Below are 20215 nucleotides of genomic sequence, written 5' to 3' on the forward strand. Positions count from 1 at the left end.
TGTGCTTTATCAAGCTTGTTCCAAGTAGGTGCCTTAGACCACTGAGCCATCTCTCCAGCCCCTTTTTAAGAATTTTTAATGTCTCAGTTATTTTTTTCTTGTTGCTGGGACAAAATACCCAACACCCCAAATTAAGGAAGGAAAAGTTTATTTAGCTCACATTGGAAGTTTCAGTCTATACTCAGCTGACTCCAAGGCAAAGTGGCATATGGCAGAGGGCAGCCGTTCATGGCAGCAGCAGAAAACAACAAGGAGCAAAGGGAAGGCCAGCAGTTGAGGCAGCTAGCAAGCCTCTTTTCCCTCCTTACATTTGTATGCAGATTACTTGCCCTAATGTGGGTGCAGCACTCATGCCCATACTCCCAGCATTGGATCAAGAATTAATCACAAACTCTAGAAGCTACCCCATTGGCTATATGAGGTTTTGGAGGGACAACTAGGCACAAACCATAACAAATAACATAGAAAAATATGTTTAATAGAAGTTTGTGAGGGGCCCGGGAGATGGCTCAGTAGAATAAGCACTTGGCTGTCAAGCGCAAGGGTCTGAGTTCAATCCCAGGTTCTGCAAAAAAAAAAAAAAAAAAAAAAAATACAAGTTTGTGAGCAGAAGTTAAAAATAGTGGGATCTTAAGGACTAGCAAGATAGTTCAGTGTAGGCAAGCACAGAGACCATGGTTCGATCCCTGGTACCACATACTGAGTTGGCCCCAGCCCTGGGCATGCTGATTGGCCACTAGACTGGGCTAGGTGGTGCTCACCTATAATCCCAGAGCTGGGAAGGCTGAAAACAGGAGGATCACTGAGTCAGAGCTGTGTAGTAAGACCCTGTACATAAATAAATAAAATAGTGGACATCTGGTTAGGTGTGATGGCATATGTTTGTAATCACAGCACTCGGGAGTTTACAGCAGGAGGATCACTGAGTTTTGAGCCAGTCCGGGCTTCATTGTGAGTTCAAGGCTAGCCTGAACTGCATGGTGAGACCCATTTTAAAAACAGAAATTGTGGTACTCTACCTTGGTAAGCCCTCTAAAGCAGGTGTCTCAGTCTCAGTTCATTCTAATAAGGAAAAATTAAATAGTGGAAACAGGACTCCTAGCCCTGGGGAGGTAGAGGCAGGAGGTTTGTTGTGAGTTTGAGGCCAGCCAGGGTTACATAGTGAGGTCAAGATCACCCTGACCACATAGCAAGACACTGTCTCAACCCACCCCCTAAAGAAAAAAGAACAAGGGCTGGCCAGATAGCTCAGCAGTTAAAGTGCCTGCTTAGGCAGACCCAGGGACGAGGCTCAATCTCTGGTGTGTGGTGCTGGCCATGCTCTGGGGCACCTGTAATCCCAGTGCTTGGGAGGCTAAAAACAGGAGGATTGCTGTGAGTTTGATCTGTGTAGTGAGACCCTATAGACCCTGTACTAAATACATTTAAAAATAAATTGAAAAAACAAGATACCCACCTAGGCACGGTAGTGCATGTTTTGAAAGTCCCCACTCAGGAGACTAAGGCACAAGAATTAGCAGTTTTAAGCCCAGCCTGGACTACAAAGCAAATTTGAGGCCAGCCTGGACTAAATAATGAGACCCTTTTCTTTTTTTGTCTTTTTGAGACAAGCTCTCACACAATTCAGGCTGGCCTTCAGCTTACTTTGTAGTCTAGGATGGTCTGAAACTTGAATGGATCCTCCTGCCTCAGCCTCCTCAGTGCCGGGGTTACAGGCTGGATTACAGGTGTGTGCCATCGTGCCTGCCTTGAGACCTTTAAAAAGAAGAAAAAAGAAAAAAACCAAAAAAAACCCCCTAGGATCCCAGACTTTTTTTTTTTTCCCCCACAAATAGGACTTTATTTATCACTATTAAAAATCTGGATCTTAAACGGACTCTTGCACTGGTGGTTCATATCCATCAGCTCGTTCAACTTTAGCTCCAGTCTCATCTCCAGTAGCCTTTCCAGAGCTGCTACCTTCACCATGAAGCTCCATGAGTTTTCCCAATTCAAACTTGGGCTTCTTCAGCATTTTTACTTTTCTGACGAAGACATCATGAAGAGGGTAGATAGATTGGCAAGCCTTTTCTATGTCTTTCCCAATACTGTCTGGAATCAGTTTATTGACCACTTCCTTCAAGTCATTTGTCTGCACCTCCCGGATCATGATTTCCATCATCTTCTTCCGGATCTGGCGGACCTGTTGGTGCTGAGTGTAAGAGGTCTTCCGTATCTGATTGTTGCGTTTTTTAGTAAAGCCAACACAGAACAGTCGAAGCAAATAACCATCGGTAGTCTTGACATCAACATGAGCTTCAATCATGGTCTGCCATTTTTTGACCATGGAACACATTTTGTCCCGGGTGAGGTCCATGCCATGGAAGTTAGTCAGGCAGTTTTTGCCCTGAACATCTTCAGTAATTAGCTTGAATTTTCTAAAGGCAACTTCATCATTCTGCAGGTCAGCAAGGCTCACTTCAAACACACGACCTTTGAGCCCATCAGATGCAATTTTGGTTCCTTGGGTTCTGGTGACGAGTGTTTTTCCAGTATTTCTTATGTTGAACATAGCTGGAGCCTTCACATCATACCAGTCTTTTTTAGAAAATGGATCAACCACTTTCTTCTTGGCTCCTTTTTTGCCGCCTTTCGTAAGGCGCTTGTTCTTGCCTACCGCCATGGTGCTGCTCAGAGAGCCAAAAAGGGTGTTTTTTTTTTTTAAATGATTCTTTTTTTTTTTTTTTTTTGGCAGAACCAGGGATTGAACTCAGGCCCTTGCACTTGCCAGGGAAGTGCTTATTCCACTGAGCCATCTCCCCCAGATTTATTTACTTATGTATTTATTTGTTTGTTTTTTTGAGATAGGGTCTGGTTGTGAAATTCAGGCTGGCCTTGAGCTCACTTTATAGCCCAGGCTGGTCTTAAACTCACAGTGATCTTCCTGCCTCAGGTTCCTGAACGCAGGGACTGCAGGAGTACATCAACATATCTTGTGCAGAAATATTTATAATTAAAAGTCATGGCCCTCCTCTCACTTCACCCTCCCAAGTGCTGGAATTATAGGCATGCACCAACACTCCCAGCTTGAATTTTCTTTCTAGCTTGGCTTCATCTAGTTGTGAGCTTTTGTAGGGGGCCAACCTATGAGCTTGTATCTGACCAAGGGACAAGGAAGATGAAACACAAAGAGATCCAGAATAGGGTGGAGGACAAGGGCCCTTTTTTTTTTGGAACCAGAAATAGAACTCGGGACCTTGAACTTGCTGGGCAGCTGCTTTGCCACTGAGCTATGTCCTCGGCCTGCCAGGAGGCTCTTGTCTTCCTTCTCCAAAGAGCCCTGAGTGACTGGAGCCCCTTGGTTTTATTTACTCAGACAGGGCCGTAAGTAATAAAACAGGATTTATCTGTCTCACACCTCCAGGGTGTATAGCTGAGTAAACAGCAGGATCTTAGCTGTATTAATTTCTCTGCAGCACCCTGCCTTTCTCTAGTGCTCATAGGTATAAAAGTCCAGTTAGGTTTTAATCTTCCTATCTGGTCTCCCACAAGCCTTGATCCTGCTTCTGATAGGGGAAGCTTCTTTAGCTCACAGGAGAGGGAAAGAGAGGCTGCTGATACACATTGTTTAAACAAAAGCAATTTTGCTTATCTGATTAGGTAACTAAGGAACCTCAACATCTTCAGGAGAGCCAAAAGATTGAACAGGCCCTGCAGCAGGCCAGGAACATCATGGTAAGTGTTGATTGACCTTGTATCATTGCTAGGGTCTCCTGTGAAGCTTGAAAATGGAGAGTCCTGGGCAGTTGGTAGGTGATGATAGCTGTGATGGTGAAGGGAGGATCCTAAATCTATCTCCTTTGTGAAGAACTTATTAGGAGCATAGAATTGGGGTCAGTGGCTTTCCTCCCCAGTTTCCTTGCTTACTGCTTAGGGATTAAATTTCATCCAGCCTGGACATCTTTCCCTCCACAGCAATCATGGGTACTAGTCTCTAAAGAGCTCATGACCTTGCTTCACTTGTCCATGTTGCATGTAGAAGAAGATAAAACAAGTGTGAGTGAGGAGGTAAGCAGATGAGATGGAGGTAAAGGCCTCTGGTGGGGTTAAAAGGCAAAAGTAAAAGAAGCAAACACAGTATCTCATTCTTATCTTGTAGTCTAGGCTTGCAGAAACTTTGATTTCCTGCTGTGTTGATGTGCTGAAGAAATTGAAAGCAAAGCTCCAGAGCCTCAAAACAGAAAGGGAAGAGGCAAGGCACAGAGAGGAAGTGGCCCTCAGAGGCAAGGATGTGGTAAGATGCTGGATGTTTGGTCCTGGACATGGGCAGTATCCAGCTCAGGGCTCCAGTAGACATGTACTTGAGACACAGATGAGTGGCCTAACAACTGTTTGTCCTAGGGAATCAAGAATTACTAAGGTATTGGATGGCTGTGGGGTTTTGTGGTTTCCTTCCCCCACCCCGCATGTCCTTGCAAACCTCTTCCTTATGCAGGCAGAGACAGTGCTGGAGGCTTTCTGTGCACATGCCAGCCAGCGCATCAGCCAGCTAGAAAAGGACTTGAAATTCACAAGGCAATTCAGAGGCCTTCTGCAGGAGGCTCAGGCCCAACTGGTAATAAGGGCATTTCTTTGCTGTGGTCCACACTGACACACTGGGAAGATGGTCACACACCCCTCCCCCTTAGCGACCTCTACAAACAACCCTTCCCTCATAGGTAGACCTTCATACAGAGCAAGAAGAGCTGGCTCAGCAGACAATAAGTCTGACTTCTACCTTGGAACATGACTGGACATCCATGCAACTAGATGTGAGTATTTGGGGCCCACATAACCACTTCCTTTCTCTTGGCCAGCCCTGTAAGGAGCTTGCCTCATATGTGCTCTGCTGACCTCTTTATTTCCTTTGGTAGTATGTGACATGGACAGCTTTGCTGAGTCGGTGTCAACAACTCACAGAAAAACTCAAAGCCAAAAGCCGACAGGCCCTGCAGAACCATGATGCTGCAGTTGAGGAAAAGCAGCAGGTATAAATGGTGAATTGTTTGTTTCTTTTGCTTTTCAGCCCTTCTTTGTTGTTGTTTTGAGGCAGGGTCTCATTACATAGTTCAGGCTTAAATTCACCATATAATCCATGCTAGTCTTAAACTTGAAGTGATCCTCCTGCCTCTGCCTCCCAAGTGCTGAGATTATAGGCATGCCTCACTACACCCAGCTCCTCAGCATCTTCTTTAGCAATTTTTGTCATGCATGTTTTTCTTTCTTTCTTTTTTTTTTTTTTTGGCGGTACCAGGGATTGAACTCAGGACTTTGTGCTTGCCAGGCAAGCACTTGTTCTACTGAGCTATCTCCCTGGCCCTCATGTATGTTTTTCTGAAGGATCAGCTTTACTTTATGCAGTGTGGCTGCCCAGAAGCAAGGTTGTTCACTGTCTTGTGCAGAAGAAAAACTGCTCTTAGTCCTGGCATTCTTGATTCAGGGAGAATTATAGGTGGAAAACTATCTTTTAGATTTCCAGGGAGCTGGAACAAGCCTCTGCCCATTTAGAGGACTACAAAGGCCAAATAGAACAACTGAAATTGGAAAATAGTCACTTAGCAACAGGTATGTGTGTACGTGTGTGTAAGCAGTTGAGCTTGCTGAAGTTTGGAGTATGGTGGTAGAACAAGGAAATACACCAGAACACCTCTTTTGGATCAAAAATGTGATTTTTTTGGCTTGATGATTTCATGGTGTCATTAGGATACTTTTGATTTAGATCTTCAGACTCAGCTACAGATTCTGGCCGACATGGATAGACAGCTAAAAGAGCTGCAGAATCAGCATGTCCACTGTACCCAGGACCTGGCCACAAAGGATGAGTTGCTCTACCAGCTTACCCAGAGCAATGAAGAGCAGGCTGCTCAGTGAGTTCCGATCAGATTATTATGGCACTAGGCACCCAGCATGTAAGACCAAGCAGGCTTTAACATAAGGTCTCTGGCAGATGGCAAAAAGAAAAGATGGCACTACAACAAATTCAAGCAGAACTACAGCAACAACAGGCTGTTTTGGCCAAGGAGGTACAGGACCTCAAGGAGACCCTGGAGGTAAGGGAGCTGGCAAACCTCAGGAGTGGAACACTTAAAGCCTAATAGCATTGAGGTGAGGCTTGAGATGATAGACTGAAGAAACCCTTTGGCCAAGGGCTCTAAAGTTACCTACTTGGACTCATTTTCCCTCTTTCCTCTCTTACTCCTTCCCTTACTTCCTTCTCTCTCTTTTTTTTTTTTTTTTTTGCGGAACTGGGGGTTGAACTCAGGCCCTTGTGCTTGCCAGGCAAGCACTTATTCTACTGAGCCATCTCCCTGGTCCCCTTTCTTCGTTCTCTTGTCTTTTCTAGTTTGCAGACCAGGAGAATCAGGTTGCTCACCTGGAACTGGGCCAGGTTGAGTGTCAGTTGAAAACTACACTGGACGTGCTCCGGGAACGCAGCCTGCAGTGTGAGACTCTCAAGGACACTGTAGAGAACCTAAAGTAAGATCTCTCTCTTTCTGTGCCTTCCCCTAAGTGTTTATTTTTTCCAGAAACACTTCTAGAAATGAGAATCATTTCTCATTTCATGTCACAAGAAGGGAATTGTGACAGTGTCTGAACCTCTGATTTCTGTCCTTGAGTGGAAGGGATTTGGGACAGGTATTCAGAGAAGATAACTTGGGCTTTGGACATCTTTCCCATTCCCTATTTCAGAGCTGATCTGACCAGCACCATAGCAGAGAACCAGGAACAAGACCTGCAGAAGATGCAACAGTATTCACAAGAATTAGGAGTGCTGACAAAGCAACTACAGAGCCTAACTCTTTTTCTACAGACAAAATTAAAGGAGGAGGTAGATCTTGGCATTCCTTCTCTTCAAATTCTTTGTTACAGTCGGGCATGGTGGTGCACACTTGTAATTCCAGTATTTGGGAGGCTGAGGCAGGAGGATTGCCACTAGTTTGCCAGCCTGGGCTACATTGTAAGCTCTGTCTCAACACCTCCCCACCTGCCCCTGGAAAACAAAGCAAAAACACCCAAATTGTGTTTTATATAGAATAGTCTTCCTAAAATCCTGCTCCTGTTTAATTTCTATGGCCTTCGGTGGCTTCCAGTTACTGTAAGACCTCCTCAATCTATCACACATTTATGTCTTCTGCTTTCCTGTTATGAACCTTTTACCCCAACAAGGCAGTCTATATATCTATATACCACACACACGTCCCATCACAGCTGGCCTTGGTCTCTTCTCACATCTATTTTCAAACTATTTTCCCTTCTTTCCCATTAAAATCTTCCCTAGTTCACCATCTTTGAAATGTTTCCAAATGATATGGACTCATTGATCTCTTTGTTTGCTACATTCCTCACCAACTTACTCTCTTTTGCTTTTGTATTGGCTTTTCTTGGATACCTGGTCTCTTCAACTAGACAATATTTAGAGAAAGCAGAAAGTTAGCCTTATTTCTTTGGCTTCCAAACAGTGCACACTAACAATAAATAGTTGATATCTTTCAAAATAGAGTTAATTAGGTTATTCAACAGTTAAATGTACAGGGCCGGAGAGATAGCTCATTAGAATAAGCGCTTGCCTGGCAAGCACAAGGGCCTGAGTTCAATCCCCGGTTCCTCCAAAAAAAAAAAAAAGTTAAATGTACAGCCAAGATCCTGACCTTCTTCGAACTATGTGCTGAAAAGCCAAACAATGTACAGTTTAGAAGGAAGGACAGACAAATACAAAATTGTCCTGTTCTTATGATTATGGTAGAAGTCTGCATAGGGAACAGGGAGCTCAGAGAAAGAATGATCAGCTCTTTTTTTGTGAGACAAGGTCTCTCTGTGTTATTCACACTATCATTGAAGTCACTGTGTAGCTGACTAGGGCTGGCCTTGAACTTGTGGTGATCTTCCTGCCTCAGCCTCCTGAGTGCTAGGATTACAGGCATGTGTCACCACACCTGGCTCAGCTGTATATGTAATAAAATTCATGTGCACCATAGAACATTTTGGTAGAGTTTATTTCACAAGCAATTAGTGTTTGGGCCTGAGACTGGGAAAAAAATCCAGTTGAAAAAAAGAGATGGAAGAGTCATTCATGTGGAAATAGAATTGAGAAGTGGCAGTTTTTGTGGCATTCCCAAGGTGAGGCCACCCAGGGAAATGGATTAGAGAGTGGAAAGAGGGCCAAGGACAAAACACATTAGGGTCCAATAGTTCAAAAAGGATCTGTGGATGGAGAGAAGAAATATCCAGAAATGTATGATATCTCTGCATGAAGGAAGGTCATGTCTTGGAAGAATGGGAAGTTTTAAAAGTACAAGATGTTTAAGAGCATAGAACTCCCCAGTGTCAAACAGGCCAGATGGATTGAGCATAAAAGTATTCATTGTATTTGAAAGTAAGGATGCCATTGGTGATCCAAATTGCATGAATTGTGATGGAATGATAGGGCAGAAGCCTGAGTATAATGGGATAGGAGATGGTAGATGGTTAGAAGTACAGGCTGCTTTTCTTTCCTTCTTTCAGAAAAAAAAGGCCAGTAGTAATAGTAAAAGGAGATTTATGGACTTGTCTTGTGTTGGTTTGTTTTTAAATACTGTTTTAGTGAGCTGTGTATGGTGGCACACACCTGTAATCAAGACTGAGGGAGGAGAATTGCCTCAAGTTTGAGGCCATCCTGAGCTACATAATGAGTTCAAGAGCAGTCTGAAGTGCATAGCAAGACCTTTGGCTCAAAAATATATATTATTTTAGTAATTTAGAAATATAACCAGGTGCCAGGGAGATGGCTCAGTAGAATAAACGCTTTCCTGGCTAGCACAAGAGCCTGAGTTCAATCTCTGGTTCTGCCAAAAACAAAAAAAAAGAAAGAAAGAAATATAACCATGTTTGAGGAAAGGTAGTGGTGGAGGAGGTGGAGAGAGAGCTGCAAAGCAGTGGAGGTCACAGCGTGCTGAAGAGGAGGCTGGACAGGCCTGGGAACTGAGGCATCACTCTGAAGAACAAGTGATACTTTTTCTTCCTTGGCATTAGGCTGACCCAGAGACCCTTTCACTGAGTGTACCCCATGCTGTAGCAGAGGACCACCCTCCGCCTAATAGCAGTGACTTCATGGGGAGCATCTCGACAGCAGAGACAAATGAAGGTTAGAGGCCCTAAGATCTGGGAGTGAAGAACCTATTCCTGATACCTTGAACTGCCAAAGAGGCCTCCCATCTCCACTGTGGTGGACCTTTGGATCACCAGAGAGGCCTTTCCCCATGGTTGGTTTTTGTTTGTTTGTTTTAGAGTCAGAATCAGCTCCTGTGCCCTTGCTTGGAGGTGGCAAGAGTGCTTTTACCCGAGTAACATCAACGGTTTCCCTTCAGCCTCCAGGTTAGAAGGGGCTCCAGGGATCCTGCCTCCTTTCTAGAAAGTATAGTAGTGATGAATAAAGACAAAAGCAGTGAGAAGTGCTTTGCTCTAAAAACCTCAATTCTACTTGGGCTCATTTTATTTCTGTCTTTTGGGATCTGCAATGTTCTGGATATTCAAATCCTATGGGTGGGGAACACTGGTAAGAGTTGGTGGAAATAAATGGTGGCTATACACCCCTTCCTTCCGAACTGAAGGGCTGCATGCTATCTAGGACTTTTCTCTTTCAGAGACCCCGAACATAGAGGAGAATCTGGCAGAAATGAATACTAAGCTTCTTGAACTTCACAGCCTGTGTATCCTACTGCAAGAGTCTAAAGAAGAAGCCATTGGGACACTGGAGAGAAAAATGTGAGTGAGTTGGAGTCTCGATGGTAGGGGAAGTAAGGTCTCTCCCAAGGGCAGAGACCCCTCAGAGGACAGGAATGGTAAGGAGTTCTCCCTCTCCTAGTTGTGCTCTGCAGATGAGGCTGCAGGCCCAGGAAGAACAGCATCAAGAAGCCCAGAAGGCAAAGGAAGCGGACATAGAAAAGCTGAACCAGGCTTTGTGCTTGCGGTACAAGGTGAAGGAGGGGCCTAGAAATGAGGCAGTAAAGAACTGGGGCAGCTCTACTGGCCCACTGGGAGCCACTGCCTCTCTAAAAGTCTGGGTAGTGGGGATTTTCCAGCTACTGTTCTAGTTTGGCCTTTCCTGGGGTCAGACATTTTGTATTATTTAAGAATCAGTTGGGGGCTGGTGAGATGGCTCAGTGGTCTAAAGCACCTACTTAGAACAAGCTAAGCCAAGTAAAGCACAGGGACCACAGTTCAATCCTCCAGCACCACATGCCAGCCAGTCCCGCCCCCTGGTGGGCTGAGCTGGCCACACACACACAAAATAAATAAATAAATGTTTAAAAAAGAAAATATTAAAAAAAAAAAAAAAAAAAAAAAAAAAAAAGAATCAGTTGGCTATGGAGATAACTCAGTGGTCTAAGCTCCTGCCTGGCAAGCACAAGGACTCAGGTTCCATTCCCAGTGCTGCATGCTGTGCTGGCCCTGAAACCCCAAGTTTGTTGTGCCGGCCACCAAAACTGGGCTGTGGTGCAAGCCTGCAGTCCCAACGCTGGGGAGGCTGAGACAGGAGGATCACTAGGAGTCTGAGCTGCATTAATGAGACCCTGTACCAATAAATAAAGATTTTTTTTGGGCCAGGGAGATGGCTCAGTAGAATAAGTGCTTGCCTGGCAAGTGCAAGGTCCTGAGATCAATCCCCAGTACCACACACACACACAAAAAAAAAGATTTATACAAAAAAATAAAAAACAAACAAAAAGAGCTGTGGGCTGGCCTATATTCCCTAGCAGACTAGGAGAGAATTCTAGCAGAGTTCTCCCAACACTGAGCTATGACTTGCCAGGTTTAGCCCTGGGGAAAGAATCAGAGTGGAAGGGTATCAATTGATCCCAGCAGGGCCAAGCACAGGGTCAGGTCCTTTCCAGCCTCCTGGCAAGAGCTGCAAAGAAGCCAGTTCTCCTTCAGTGACTTCTCACCTCCCTTTCTCTCTCAGAATGAAAAGGAGCTCCAAGAAGTGATACAGAAGCAGAATGAGAAGATCCTAGAGCAGATAGACAAGAGCCGCGAGCTCATAGTATGTTCCTCAGGATGCTCAGCCCATGCCTTCCGTGTCACTGGTAGTCAGATCACATGCATGCCACAGTTGGTTACCCTGATCTACCTTTGTCCACACGTGGGATAAAGACAGATGATTTCTGAGTCTTAGGGATATTTTTCTTCCTATTCCCAGAGCCTCAAAGAGGAGGTGACCCAACTCACCCGCTCACTTCGGCGCACAGAAGCAGAGGCTAAAGCGCTCCAGGAGACCCTGGCAGGCCAACTGGATCCCAACTGTGAGCCTGCAGCCACTAACTGGATCCAAGAGAAAGTGTGGCTATATCAGGAGGTGACTCAGAATTTAGAGGAGCTGGGCAAGCAGTGGGGACCCCAAGCTGTACCCATATTAATCTGGACATACCTATAGGTGGACAAGCTGAGGGTGATGTTCCTGGAGATGAAAGATGAGAAAGCAAAACTCATGGTCAAGTTCCAGAGCCAGGTAAAGAATTCCCTACTACCCCAGCACTGCTTCCTACCAGCACTGGCAAGCCCCCTGCCCTGTTGCCTCTATTGCACCAAGCCATGCTATTTATTTATTTATTTATTTATTTATTTATTTATTTATTTATTTATTTATTTATTTATTTATTTTTACATTTAGGGCAGGGTCTCACTGGGTAGATTGGATTCGTAGTGATCCTATTTACAGCCTCCCAAGTGCTGGAATTACAGGCTTGCGCCACCACTCCCAGTCTCAAAGTCTCAATCACTACCCAGTCTCAATCACCATCTCAGCTTGCCCCAGAGGTGGGGCTGGCATGCTGTTCTTTTAAGCTCAGGACTTATAGAGCATATTTGCTTTCTAGAGAAACATCCTAGAGGAGAACCTTCGGCGCTCTGATGCAGAGTTAAAGAAACTAGATGAGATTGTTCAGCATATTTACAAGGTAAAGCAGGGAGGGAGAGGATAGGACTAAGGCACTTCCCAGACTGTGCTGAGAGCTGGGCCTGTCACCATACTGTAGGCTTCTCTGGTTTGTTTTCTCCCTTTGACCTCAGTGCTTCTGGGAGCTGGGAGCCTTGGGCCTTAGACGTATTCTGAGCTGCCTTTTTTGCCTCTCTTCCCAGACTCTGCTGTCCATCCCAGAGGTAGTGCAAAGTTGCAAGGAGCTGCAAGGATTGCTAGAATTTCTGAGCTAAGAAACAGAAAGTAGACAGTGGCACTGATGTGTGCCCGTAGTTCCAGCTACTCAGGAGGCTGAGGCAGGAGGATCACCTGATACCAGGATTTCAAGACCCCTTCGGGCAACATAGTAAGACTGTCTCAAAAAGGAAAAAGAAGAAACTGAAAGCTGGATTCTCCTTCATCCCTTTTTACCTTCAGTACCCTTTCACGCCAACGGTAGAACCAAATGGCCTAGAGCCAAGTATGTTTAATATTATTTAAATAAAGTATTTAATGTACTTCAAGCTCACTGAATCTTATTTTTGGGTGAGAGGAAGTATATGAGGTCAGGGAAAAGAGAGCTTGGCCCTCAGGCCTGGGTACTCTTCATACATTTCTTTTCACCCTGCTGCATCCAGAGCCATGGCTGTCTGCCCTCCTTTCTGTTGCTTCCCCCCAATACTCTGGGCACTGGACTGCTTGTTCCTTGGCTCATGGCCTGTGGGGAACAGAAAAGGCTCCATTTTCTTTCTTTCCCCATCCCCCAGAGTGTTGGCTCTGGCAAACTTGGGGCTGAGGACAGAGCAGCTCAGTTCATTATTCTGTCTCAAACCTGGGCGCCCTGTTGGTGCTCTGTCACACCTAAGCCACCCACTGACACTGTTTCGGAGCCTCCAGCACGGTGCCCTGCACATGGCAAAGATGAAAGCAAAGCCATTTCCCCTCGAGATGGGAGGGGGACAGTCAGGAGCCGCACAGCCCGGCAGGTCCTGGCAGGGTAGTCACTCCACCTCACTGCCCCGCCTCCGTGGGCGTGGCCTTGCCCCAGACCAGGCCTGGGGAGGAGCGGGCCGGGGAGGAGGGGCAGGTTCCGCCCCCCGGAGAGTCACGTAGCTCTGCGGCATCCGCAAGCCTCATTAACCCGAGGCTGGGCTGAGCCGCTGCGGTTGCGGACCTGAGCCTGTGCTGTGCCGTGCTGCGCCTGTGGCTGCCTCTGGTAACTGGCTGCACACAGGTAAGGTTCTGGGCAAGAGGGGAGCTGCTCAGCAGCCACACTTCTCTGGGCTCCTTCCCTGCCATCCTTGTCCTGCTCCCTGGAGTTCTCTGCTTCTTAGGTTCTCTCCTAACATACTTGCACCTCTGCTTGAAGCCCCAAGACCCAGCGTCTCTCGTTCCACTCCGCCTTAGCTCTCCACAGCAGCTCAGCTTTTCTAATTCCAAATCTTCCTTTATCTCCTGGATTTTTTTTTCCTGGATGAGTCTTTCCCACCCCAGTCGTTTTATTTTATTTTGTTTTGTTTTTTTCACCCATGGCATTTTCTCAGCTTACTTCTGCTCCCTCTAGGCTACGTCTCTCTCCCGCTCTCTTGCTTTCTCTGTGTCTAGGTCTAGGTCCTCTAGCTCACTGTTGCCATCATCTCCCCTCCTCTCCACTACTGTGGATCTCCCTTCCCTCCTCAGGCTCAGCCTTGAACCCCTGCCTCTGTCTCCCCACTGGGTGTCCTGGTTAAATGTTTCCTATTTCTCATATATTCCTCCAAACATAGGAAGTGCTTCTGGACACTGGAGATGACCTGGTGGTGTCACTTCCTCCAATCTTCACACCTAACTTAGCTCTGCAGACTCTTTCCCACTTAGCAGGCCTACTGAGGCTGAACTCTGGCACAGGGGTAGGGCACAGGCACAGCCAGTCAGGTTTGTAGTATGGCAATAAATAAATAAATAAAATAAAATAAAAAGGAACCCTGTGACTTCTTTGTGACTCTCCTACTTCTCCAGCCTATGATAAGTACCTTCTTCATTCTGAAGCCTTAGATTTTTTAATTTTTATTTATGTATTTATTTATTTATGACCAGGGATTGAACTCAGACCCTTGCGCTTGCCAGAAAAGCGCTTATTCTACTGAGCCATCTCCCTGGCCCCTAAAGCCTTGAAATAAATGTGGTTTCCCTAAGGGCCCTTTGTTGAAGATAAGAAAAGAGAAGCTGGGAAGACCAGGGCTTATACTCTCTTAAAGAAGTGACCAAATTTAATGGGAGAAGGGCTGGTGTCTTTAATTGGGCAAATGTTTTTAGTTTTTTGAGTCACAGTCTTTCTGTATAGTTCAGACTGGCCTTAGATTCTTGGCGATCCTCCTGCCTCAGCCTCTCCAGTGCTGGGATTACAGGTGTGCACCACCATGCCTCGCTCTAGGCAACAGTTTCATAAGACCTGTAGCTTCAGGGCTGCTTACCTCCCCACCCCCATCTTGCATCTTGCCTACAGGCTGGGAAGGGTGCCCACCAGGACAAAAGGAGATGTGGGAACTGGAGCCCTAAGCTTGCAAGCTGTCAGAGAGATTGGTGTCACTTTGATGCCCAGGACTCATGCCAAGGACTGCTGCTCTGCTCCCAGCCCCATGTTTGGGGAGGGGAGCATTTGACCTGTTAGTCCAGGAGAGGAGGTAGAGGAGGTAGCAGGTGATATCTAGTCTTTTTTATCTTATCTCCATTCCAGAGAGCTGTCACCATGCCTCACTCATATCCAGCCCTTTCTGCGGAGCAGAAGAAGGAGTTGTCTGACATTGCACTCCGGATTGTGGCGCCAGGAAAAGGCATTCTGGCTGCAGATGAATCTGTAGGTAGGTGGTGGTGGTGGTAGGGAGTAGAGGAGGTTGGAGAGTTCTGGCCAGGGAGAATGGCTGCCCCCACTTTGTTTGCCTCCAGGCAGCATGGCCAAGAGGCTGAGCCAAATCGGGGTGGAGAACACAGAGGAGAACCGCAGGCTATACCGCCAGGTCCTGTTCAGCGCCGATGACCGTGTGAAGAAGTGCATTGGCGGTGTCATCTTCTTTCACGAGACACTCTACCAGAAAGATGATAACGGCGTCCCCTTTGTCCAAACCATCCAGGATAAAGGCATCGTCGTGGGCATCAAGGTTTAATCTTAGCCATAACTGGGGCTGGCTGTATGAGGTGGGGGAGGCGCAGAGAGAATCCTACCCAGGTAGGGTCAGCCCTCTGCCTGTGTTTCTGCTGCAGGTTGATAAGGGTGTAGTGCCTCTGGCTGGGACTGATGGAGAAACCACCACTCAAGGTACATAGTGGGTGCTTCAGGGCCGAGGAGGAGGTAGGTGTTTGGTGGCAGGAGAGGAACAGAGTAATGAGGCTGGTGCTGTGCCTACAGGGCTGGATGGGCTCTCCGAACGCTGTGCTCAGTACAAGAAGGATGGTGCTGACTTTGCCAAATGGCGCTGTGTGCTGAAAATCAGTGAGCGCACACCCTCAGCACTTGCCATTCTGGAGAATGCCAATGTGCTGGCCCGCTATGCCAGCATCTGTCAGCAGGTATGTGCTGGAATTTGGGTGACCAGATGGGTGCCCTGTGCCTCGGGGGGGGGGTGGTGTAGAAGGTTATAGGACTTTTCCCCATCTTCACCTACTGCCGCTCCTAAGCTACTCTGCTCTGCCTCCAGAATGGCATTGTGCCTATTGTGGAGCCTGAGATCCTGCCTGATGGAGACCATGACCTAAAACGTTGCCAGTATGTTACAGAGAAGGTAAGTACACAGCCAGGCACAGACACATAAATGGTGCCTGCAGCCCATTTGCTGCCTTAGATCCAGATGCTGTCCCCTAGCATTCTTTCATTGTTTTGCTTTGATTGATTTATTTAATGTATTTAGTACAGGATCTACAGGGTCTACAGGGTCTACAGGGTCTCGCTATGTAGGTCGGACTCTCTAGTGATCCTCCTGTTTACAGCCTTCCCAAATGTTGGGATTATAGGCATGTGACACCATGCCCAGTCTCAATTGCAGAGTCTCAGTGTGCCCTGGGGGCAGGGCCATCACAGCAGGTCCAGGGATCAAACCCCTGGCCCCTGGGTCTGCCTAAGCAAGAGCTTTAATCTGCTGAGCTATCTGGCTGGCCCACCAGGGGGTGGGGCTGGCTGGCATGTGGTGCTGGGGGATTGAACTGTCGTCCCTGTACTTTGCTAAGCTTGTTCTAAGTAGGTGCTTTAGACCACTGAGCCATCTCACCAGCCCCAAGGCAAAGTCTTGTATGCAGTTCTTGTACTCTCAGTGATCCTCCTGCCTCAGCCTCCCAGGTGCTGGGATCACAGATGTGTACCGCCATACCCCATAGCACTCTTTCATTGATCCTAAAACAGCCCTGAAAGTGTGAGCCTATACCAAACCCATATGGTCCATGCCTACCCACCCCTGGATGGGAGTCTTAGAGCACTAAGTAGTGGGAACCCAGGCCCTTCAAAAACCTCTTCTGGTCCCCAGGTCCTGGCTGCTGTGTACAAGGCCCTGAGTGATCATCATGTGTATCTGGAGGGGACGCTGCTCAAGCCCAACATGGTGACCCCTGGCCATGCCTGTCCCATCAAGTATAGCCCAGAAGAGATTGCCATGGCCACAGTCACTGCCCTGCGCCGCACTGTGCCCCCAGCGGTCCCAGGTATTAGCCCCCCCTTTTGTTTTTCTTTATTTTTGGTGCTGGGAATTGAACTCAGGACCTTGCACTTGCCAGGCAGGCATTTTTTTTTTTTTTTTTCAGGCAGGCATTTTTGCTGCTGAGCTATATCCCTGTCCCACTAGTCTGTTTTCTAACCTGCTTCTAGCTCTAAGAGCCATCCTGAGGCTCTTTCTGTGGCCTTCAGGAGTCCTTTTCCTTGGAAAATAAGGAAAGACCAATTAATCAGTCTTCTCTCCTCCAGGGGTGACATTCTTGTCTGGGGGTCAGAGTGAAGAGGAGGCATCACTCAACCTCAATGCCATCAATCGCTGTCCCCTTCCGAGGCCATGGGCTCTCACCTTCTCCTATGGGCGTGCCCTGCAGGCCTCTGCCCTCAATGCCTGGCGAGGACAAAAGGACAATGCTGGAGCTGCCACTGAAGAGTTCATCAAGCGGGCTGAGGTTGGGAGCTGGGGGTGGTTGGGGTGTGGCAGGCATATGTGTAGCTAGAGAGGGCTGAGCACCCAGAGGTTACTGATGGTCAGGGTTTGACACCCATGGGCTGGCTCAGCTTGCTCACACCACCATTCCTTTTTGCAGGTGAATGGGCTTGCAGCCCAGGGCAAGTACGAAGGCAGTGGAGAAGATGGTGGAGCAGCGGCGCAGTCCCTCTATATTGCAAACCATGCCTACTGAGGTGTGCTTACTCCACAATACCACCCTTGGCCTAGCCCTCTGCACCTATTTTTGCCTATAGTCACAGCCAGGGTCAAAAAGCCATGTAGAACAGAGATGCCTTCACCCAGCCCCAAATCTTCTTTTTCTCTCCTCCCCTCTCTGCTTCCATTGCTGCACCTGGGACCATAGGATGGGAGAATAGGAAGCCCCTCATGTCTGAGGGCAGGAGAACTGCTAGAAGTCAGAGAAGGATGCCTGGGTATTCCTTTGCCTCCACCAGACCTTATAACTTCTCCATGATGGTGTAGCTTCTCCTTGGGCTATCCCAGCTGGCCCTCTCTAGGATGAGAAGGAACTATACAAACCTTGCCTTATGCCTTGAGTACACGCTGTATAGGAAATAAAAGGTAGCAAAACATGCTACTTTGTCTGTCTGTTTTACACATCAAATTCCTATCTCCTCTTTTCTGATCTCTGGAAATTCTGTCTGGGCAGTGGGATTAGAGGATTTGAGTTTTACTAGGCTTCGTATTTATAGAGGAAGGGCATACCTAATCACCATTCCCAGCTCAGGCTCTTGCCTGTTGATGTTTATGGTTGCAGTAGGGCAGTGAGGAGAGCTGTGACTTCTACGGACTGCCACTTCGGAGCCACTAGGCTGCAGCCACAGAAGGATGGAGCTGGGAGATGAGCAACTCCTGAAGGCAGATTTTGCAGAAGGCACAAAGCAGGGAAATAGCAGGACAAGACTGGATAAAGTTGGCCAGCCAGATAGTTCAGCAGACTAAAGCACCTGTGTAGGCAGCGTGCAGTGGCTGGGGTGTTGTCCCCACCCCCGTGTGCTGTGCTGGCTCAGCCCCTGGGGCTCCCTGAGAAAAAGGCAATTGAGACTGGGTGTTGTGGCATGCTCCTGTAATCCCAGCACTTGGGAGGCTGAAAACAGGAGAATCACTACAAGTTATATCTATGCAGTGAGACCCGGTAGACCCTGTACTAAATACAAAAAAAAAAAAAAAAAGATTGGATGAAGTTAGGCAGGGAGTGGACCCAATAGGGACCACTACATTAGGAGGGACACCTGGACTTCTATCCAATGAGGAAAACCTGCACAGCTTTGGGGACTGTCCTGGCTAAGTTTCTTAGGTTGTCAGGAGCCATGGCCCACTCCCATTTGGAATGAGAGGGGTTATAGAGTGGTGTAATTTGAGGGTCTGGGCAAGGGCAGACTCGATGAAGCTGAACTTTGATCACTGTGCTTGGGTGTAAGGGAGACTGAGAACCTGGGTCTATGTGAGCCAACATGATAGAACACCTGGATGCAGTGGAGAACCCGTGTAATCTCAGGACTTGGGGAGGCAAAGGCAGGAGGATTGCCATGAGTCTGAGAACAGCATGAACTATATAGCAAGACCATGTCTTGAAAAAAATAAAAGACAAGCAAACAAGTTGGTATGTTCTGTGAACTGGGGAGGCCATCAATGTTCCACTAGTGTGGCCTAACCTTATAACAAAACAAGCTAACACATGATACTTTCTATATGCTCTTGCCATACAGTGTTCTAATCCCAGTAGGTTGTAACTCAGAATAGATACTACTGCTGTTATCCCTATGTAGTTTATTTATTTATTTTAGCAGAACCAGGGATTGAACTCGGGGCCTTTGTGCTAGCCAGGGAAGCGCTTATTCTACTGAGCCATCTCCCTGGCCCTCTTTCTTCTTCTTTTTTCTTTCTTTCTTTTTTTAATGTATTTGGTACAGGGTCTCACTATGTAGATTAGACTCACAGTGATCCTCCTGTTTTTAGCCTCTCAAGTGCCAGGATTACAGGTGCGCACCACCATGCTCAGTGCCAATCGCCCTCTCAGGACACCGTGGGGGCAGGGCTGGTACAGCACACAGAGTATCGAACTCTGGCCACTGTGCTGTGCCTAAGCAGGTGCTTTAGTCTGCTGAGTTATCTGGCCAGCCCTAACATCCCTATTTAGTTTTGATCGAACCCAAGTGCTGGGATTACAGGTGCATACCACCATGTTCAGTGAGCTACCACTGAGCTACATTCTCAGCATTTTTTATTTTTTACTTTGAAACTGGATCTTGCTAAATTACGTAGGGTGTCCTCTTGAGTATCTACAGATGTATGCCACTACACCTAGCCATTTTCACCATAAGGAAACAGGCAGAGAGGCATAGAAGTCATCCAGGTGGGCTGGAGAGATAGTTCAGTAGAATAAGTGCTTCCCTGGCAAGTGCAAAGGCCTGAGTTTAATCCCTGTTCAAAAAAAAAAAAAAAAAAAAAAAAGTCATTCAGGTAAATAAGAGGTGAAGCCATGATTTGGAATAGCTCAGCGGATTAAAGCGCCTGCAGGTAGGCCCAAGGGTTGGGGGTTCGATCCCCGGTCCTGCCTTGCTGTCTCTGCCCCAGAGGTATGCTGAGATGGCAATTGAGAGCACCTGTGATCCCAACTCTTGGGAGGCTGTAAACAGGAGAAACACTATGAGTCCAATCTAGTAGTGAAACCCTGAAGACCCTGTAGACCCTTCCCTAAAATCCAAAAAAAAAAATAAACAAAAATAAGGATTCAGAGCTTGTGCTCATGAGTTTTCAAGTTTTTTTTTTTTTTTTTTTTTTTTTTAATGAGATCTTGCTATACAGTATATTCCAGACTGGGCTTGAACTTTCTGTTTAGCCTAGGTTGATCTCCAATTTTGCAATCTTGCTTCAGTCTCCTGAGTGCTGGGATTACAGGCGTGCGCCACCACATCCAGTACAGTTTTGAAGACTTTTAAGTATCCTGGCTTATTCAAGTTGGAAATAAATTCAGATAAAAATAGTGGTGTAACCCAATCAGGTTTAAAAAGTACGAGCCTGCTACGTCTGCCTCTGAAGCTTGAAGAGCAGGTACCCAAAAGAGGAGCTCTAT

At 46.9% G+C, this 20215-nt stretch overlaps 2 protein-coding genes across 2 annotated transcripts in view; both read left to right on the forward strand.

The window, feature by feature from the left end:
- The window catches only part of Spag5 (sperm associated antigen 5), a 21267-nt gene extending 8863 nt beyond the window's left edge, over nt 1-12404 (forward strand). Inside the window, exons 5-24 of the mRNA XM_004635412.2 lie at nt 3640-3714; nt 3955-4047; nt 4139-4273; nt 4475-4594; nt 4698-4790; nt 4893-5006; nt 5490-5583; nt 5738-5885; nt 5966-6068; nt 6362-6495; nt 6709-6847; nt 9028-9139; nt 9283-9369; nt 9639-9759; nt 9860-9971; nt 10958-11038; nt 11195-11350; nt 11429-11503; nt 11871-11951; nt 12133-12404. Of these exons, the coding sequence (XP_004635469.1) occupies nt 3640-3714; nt 3955-4047; nt 4139-4273; nt 4475-4594; nt 4698-4790; nt 4893-5006; nt 5490-5583; nt 5738-5885; nt 5966-6068; nt 6362-6495; nt 6709-6847; nt 9028-9139; nt 9283-9369; nt 9639-9759; nt 9860-9971; nt 10958-11038; nt 11195-11350; nt 11429-11503; nt 11871-11951; nt 12133-12204 (2145 nt within the window). The 3' untranslated portion in view covers nt 12205-12404. The remainder of the gene's footprint in view (nt 1-3639; nt 3715-3954; nt 4048-4138; nt 4274-4474; nt 4595-4697; nt 4791-4892; nt 5007-5489; nt 5584-5737; nt 5886-5965; nt 6069-6361; nt 6496-6708; nt 6848-9027; nt 9140-9282; nt 9370-9638; nt 9760-9859; nt 9972-10957; nt 11039-11194; nt 11351-11428; nt 11504-11870; nt 11952-12132) is intronic.
- Nucleotides 12405-13047: 643 nt separating this feature from the next.
- On the forward strand, nt 13048-17716 carry Aldoc (aldolase, fructose-bisphosphate C). Its single transcript, XM_004635413.1, has 9 exons — nt 13048-13184; nt 14667-14790; nt 14876-15087; nt 15191-15245; nt 15336-15496; nt 15625-15708; nt 16444-16618; nt 16878-17077; nt 17216-17716. Exons 2-9 carry the CDS (start codon nt 14679-14681, stop codon nt 17309-17311), a joined length of 1095 nt encoding a protein of 364 aa, XP_004635470.1. The 5' UTR covers nt 13048-13184; nt 14667-14678; the 3' UTR covers nt 17312-17716.
- Nucleotides 17717-20215: the final 2499 nt, after the last annotated feature.

The sequence above is a fragment of the Octodon degus genome, unplaced genomic scaffold, assembly GCF_000260255.1.
Source record: "Octodon degus isolate 3935 unplaced genomic scaffold, OctDeg1.0 scaffold00072, whole genome shotgun sequence".
Classification (NCBI taxonomy): domain Eukaryota; kingdom Metazoa; phylum Chordata; class Mammalia; order Rodentia; family Octodontidae; genus Octodon; species Octodon degus.

What these genes read in the sequence shown, in the direction of transcription:
- Aldoc (XM_004635413.1), top strand. Translation starts at nt 14,679, where the DNA reads ATGCCTCACTCATATCCAGCCCTTTCTGCGGAGCAGAAGAAGGAGTTG. An exon ending in TGTGCCCCCAGCGGTCCCAG is followed by an intron (nt 16,619 to 16,877) that starts GTATTAGCCCCC and finishes TCTCTCCTCCAG; the next exon opens with GGGTGACATTCTTGTCTGGG. An exon ending in AGTTCATCAAGCGGGCTGAG is followed by an intron (nt 17,078 to 17,215) that starts GTTGGGAGCTGG and finishes TCCTTTTTGCAG; the next exon opens with GTGAATGGGCTTGCAGCCCA.